The 4,782-nt window shown below is 40.2% G+C and overlaps 1 protein-coding gene across 10 annotated transcripts in view; it reads left to right on the top strand.

Moving 5' to 3' along the window:
• The first annotated feature begins 1,559 nt into the window (after nucleotides 1-1,559).
• Nucleotides 1,560-4,782, top strand: part of LOC107602158 (obscurin-like protein 1) — a 32,313-nt gene continuing 29,090 nt past the window's right edge. For 9 of the 10 annotated variants that reach the window (XM_016294574.1, XM_016294578.1, XM_016294572.1 and 6 more), the window contains exons 1-2: nucleotides 1,560-1,861; nucleotides 3,680-4,782. The exon at nucleotides 3,680-4,782 is cut by the window's right edge and continues 13 nt beyond it. In XM_016294574.1, coding sequence (XP_016150060.1) covers nucleotides 3,781-4,782 — 1,002 coding nt within the window. In that variant the 5' untranslated portion in view covers nucleotides 1,560-1,861; nucleotides 3,680-3,780. Of the gene's footprint in view, nucleotides 1,862-2,240; nucleotides 2,333-3,679 lie in introns of all 10 variants that reach the window. The other variant, XM_016294573.1, reaches the window with a different exon arrangement.

Genomic DNA, 4,782 nt, shown 5'->3' with positions numbered 1-4,782 from the left:
AATAGTCTATAATACAACAGATTAAATACAACACAGCAATAATATACACACTGGCCTGAAGAAAATGGGTGTTCATTCAAAGAAGGTTTTCCTATGAATTAATTAGTAGAAAAGTCCATTTCTCCTGTGCATTTGTGTCCCTTTGTTTCTGGAGAAAGCAGAATGAGAGCCGGCTCGCATTCCACAAGGTTGTAAATGTATCGGGTTACCATGAAACCAGGGTCTTGTTCAGCGTCCTGGGGTGTTACAAAGTATTTGTGAAATCTAGCTAACAAAATATATATTGTGTGTTGGAGTGTTCCAGACGCTACAAGAATGTGGGGCTGTAATACGGGATGAGTACGGTTTCTCCCACGATCTTGACACCTCAGCATGGAGATCGAGGAAAACGGAATGCCCCCGTCATGCAGGCTGTGATCTGGATTCAGAACATGCTCGTCTTATTATTTTTAGGACGAGTGTCCTGTTTCTAGGATGGCCAAACGATATTTTATTTTGGCGAATGCACGAAACACACCCCATAATCATGAATCACACCTCATATGGTGGCGAGTCCACAGTCTCCTCTGTCTCGGCACTCATCACATCCACCTCCTCGACAATCAGCTGCTCGAAAACTGACCGTGCATGCTCCGCTCCTAAACAAACGACACACAAATCGTGTGTATTCCCTGCCGCCAGATATCGTGGGCAGGGAGAAACACAGCATTTGTAATGTCGTTCACTCGCCATAGACTTTCTCATTGTTTTATATATATATATGAGTGCTTGTGCGGACAGACAACAGTAAATAGACAGACACATACACAGAGCGCTACGGCCGGATGCGCTTTTATGCTTTCTGGTGCTTACGTCTCGCTGCTCCATTGGACAGATTTGACACGTGCTTCAGAACGCGGTCACGCAAGGGCGTTCCCAAAGCGACTCGACGCAGCTCGAGTTCCTGAAGGGGAACTGCAATAATAGAGTACTGAACAATGAAAATTTCAAGTTATATATGTTTTGTCTATGAACGACATTCATTTCTTGACTGTAGTTTGATATGTAGGTCTAACTAGAAAATAAATTACTGATTATTGGGGGACAGACAGATTCTTATTTTATTATTTGGAATCATGAGGTAAAAGGATTCAGACAAAATTGTTAAGACAGCATGTGAATAAGGAGTCTTTAAAATAAGCTAACTGGGTATTGACAGCTGTAGCAGTTCTCCTGCCTGCAGAGGGAAGGAGAGAGCTGTTTAGTGCTCTCCAGAGAAGCACTTACACTTGCCATTATCAAACCACTATAAATAACAAATTGTTATTTATTTTTATCATATTGCAACAGTAAACAAAGTTGAAATAAAAAGACATTTCTACTACTTATTTCAAACATAAGTTACAAAAAAGTGGGTTATACTGTATACAACTGATGGCGAATTCAGGCTTATTCAACTTATCTACAAAAAATCGACAAGTTCCAGATCTCATATAGAAGGTATCAAAAGTGGAATTTACATCTATGAGCTTATGCTATACTGTACAATACTTCTAAATGTCAACAAAATGACGAACAATGACACCAGGGGTGTCTCAGGACTAAACGCCACAGAGATTGTGGGACTGCTGGAGCGTTCAAAGGAAAGCTGTCTGATCAGGCTAAAATCATCTTAAAAGGGGCATGTAAAAGCTTTGGCATAATGGGCAGGTGACACTGGCTATATGTAATTGAGGAGGACTTACCGCAACAAACTTACCAAAGTGGAAAAGGATTATTCTTTTTAAAAAAACACTACCGCTGGAAGTGAGGGCCAGTGAAGCAGGAGAAGCTGGTTGCCACGGAATGCATATTGACAGTTGTCTCTAAGGACTGAAGAGAGGTAGGATATGTTTGTTACAAAGTGCAGTTTCCCTGAGGTCAAAGGTCAGTCTAATTAAATTAGCACAAACAGGAGGTTAATCTCCTTTTAAAGTCCTAAGAGAAATTGTCGATGCTATACATTTAAACCTTTAACATTAATCCCAATTGGTGATATAATAAGAGTATCTTCCCTGTTTGTTTCTTTCTGATATGAGTTCTTTAATGCTGACTTTATCACGGAACATCTGAAAACCTGTTTTCTTCATTCGGACAATACAGTATATACACTTTGCAGTGGATATATAGAGTATATAGTCATAGGGTTAGTGTGTTCTAGGGATATTTTTATAAGGTAGTTTTTGTGTTACTTATATCATGTGTTGTTCTCTTGTTTGTAGCGTAGCACAAACCTCAATGCGTAGCATGATGAATAACCAGCAGACGTTTAAGATTCTGAAGAGGACACCGGATCATTTTCCTGAAGTTCGCTGTGCGTCATAGATTCCCAGGACTAGCGATTCATGTGTTCTGCCATCCTAAAACAGATAAATTAGCTCTGGCGTATAAACATTCCCCTGTACACTTCAGAGGACAAACATGCAGCGTGATTGAAATTGAGAAGCCACACATAAAAAAATATATATCATATAAGGGCATATTAAACCAACATGGTCTGGATTGCTTCATATGCAACAGAGGATATTTTCAGAGGAAGATATCACTTAAAAGTACAGAGCAAGTGTTTCTTTCTTGAAACGAATGACAAACAAACTAATTTTGACAATGACATTTAACACCTAAATTCGTCACTGCATTTGCTAAAAGGAGTGTGAGAGAGGCATAGCATATTTGACTGAGAGGTCCCCATGGGGTGTGTCCTGCGAGAGTGTGTGAGACCTGTGTTGTATGTGCACGCGTGCTCTGTAGTGTGCTTTGTGATACCTGACACATGCCCTCTCACAGGTCTTTATTTAGGACATACTATATAAAGCACTTTCCCATTGAAATACAGCACCAGCTGTGTTAGTTATGTGTTGTGGTCGCTGTTGCAGTATGGCTAAAAGATGTTTCACCACTTCTCACACAAGGCATAATATCTAAGAAAGTTCTGGCCATTAATACTCTGGTGTACTAGAAGCCTTTCTCTCTGGGGAGAGCCTACACCATCAAATGTTGTTAGTACACATACCAAAACTCAATTAGTTTTTAATGAGCCTGTATAATTTAGCAGATTGTTGACAATTTGAGAAATAGCTGAAGCAGTTTTTCAAAATTATTGGGATATGAAAAGTTTGGTTGTTAATTTTCTGAAAAGACAAATACAGTTAGACAATTAATGCTATGAACAGGTAAAGTCGAACAAACACTGAACTATATTCCTTTAGTAAATGCTGGCAGAAGTAATTTGTCAGATCCAGTGCCAAATCTACTTCCGCTTTTAAGTAAAATGAAAAATATAATAATTATGATTTACATGTATATAAATGAGCAAATAAAGTTATATTAATCTGTAATGAGTACTGACAAATTGCTGAAAAACCACACATTCTGTAAATTCATTAATTTCATTTCAATTCAATGATTTACTGTGTGACTGATTACATAGTTGTTGGTGAATGCTCAAATTTCCTCCTAGTTAAAAATTTAGTCATATGGATTTCTTTAAAATGCATAATTCTGCATCCTGCTTGCTACCTCAATTCAAATTCAGGATTTTGACTGGAATTTAAAAGGCATTCAACTTGATATTTATAGCACATACTGTCTGTATTATATAAATAATGTATGAAACTGTTGGTTATTATCAGAGCATGAATTAAATGTAATTTTCTTTCAGAGACTTGATAAACAGCCGGACAACAAAATTCTTCCAAAGTAATATAGAGACTGAATGCCTGTAGCCTGTCAATCTGAGTGGAGGTTGGCAAGTGAGCAGGGATGGATGTGTTTGGAGGAGCACCACGGTTCCTTGCCTACCCTCGTCCTGTGGTAGTACAAAGTGGCACAGATGCAGTTCTGAAATGCCAGATTGGTGGGGATCCCAGACCAGCAGTTATATGGGAGAGAAACAATGAGAAGATTCATCCAGAGGGAAGATACCGGGTGTTTGAGGATGGCAATGTCTATAACCTTATCATAACTTCTGTGACAATGGAGGACAGCGGGCAATACATCTGCAAGGCCAAGAACTGCATTGGAGAGACTTACGCAGCAGCCACTTTGAAAGTAGAAGGTGAAGCACAGGAGATGGAATTTCGGGAAGAAAACAAGCCCCGCTTCCTCATCAAGCCCCTCTCGACTAGAGTTGGACGAGGAGAGGATGCTGTGTTCTCCTGTAAGCTGTGGGGAAACCCTAGACCAGAAGTGATGTGGGAGAAGGATGGCAAGAAGTTGAATGAGATCTTTGAAAGCACACATTTCGCCATCAGCTATCAGGATGGAGGATGGTTCCAACTAAAGATTTTCAAGACAAGAGCACCAGATGGAGGGGTGTACACATGTAAGGCCAGGAATGAATTTGGAGAGAGTCTGGCAGGGGCTGTGCTGTTGGTGGATGCTGGACCAGGACATGAAGATGAAGGGAATCGTAACGGATACACTAATGGCCACTGGAAAGCACATCAGGGAAAACAGAGAAGTGGTAGGCAGGTTGCGACGAGGCTGAAAGATGACCCACTGCCAAACTCAGCCAAAGTGAAAATGTTTGCAGTGACAGAAGGGAAACATGCAAAGTTTCGGTGCTATGTAACAGGGAAGCCAAAACCAGAAATATTATGGAGGAAAGATGGGAGACTTATCTTGTCTGGGAGACGGTATCTTTTGTATGAAGACAGAGAGGGTTACTTCACACTTAAAGTTCTCTACTGCAAACAACAGGACAATGGAGTTTATGTCTGTTCTGCTTCAAACACTGCAGGGCAAACCCTGAGTGCTGTACAC

Source organism: Sinocyclocheilus grahami, unplaced genomic scaffold, assembly GCF_001515645.1.
Source record: "Sinocyclocheilus grahami isolate Dianchi unplaced genomic scaffold, SAMN03320097.WGS_v1.1 scaffold320.1, whole genome shotgun sequence".
In the NCBI taxonomy this organism is placed as follows: domain Eukaryota; kingdom Metazoa; phylum Chordata; class Actinopteri; order Cypriniformes; family Cyprinidae; genus Sinocyclocheilus; species Sinocyclocheilus grahami.
Note: the sequence above shows the minus strand (reverse complement) of the source record. Positions and strands in the feature narration are given on the sequence as shown.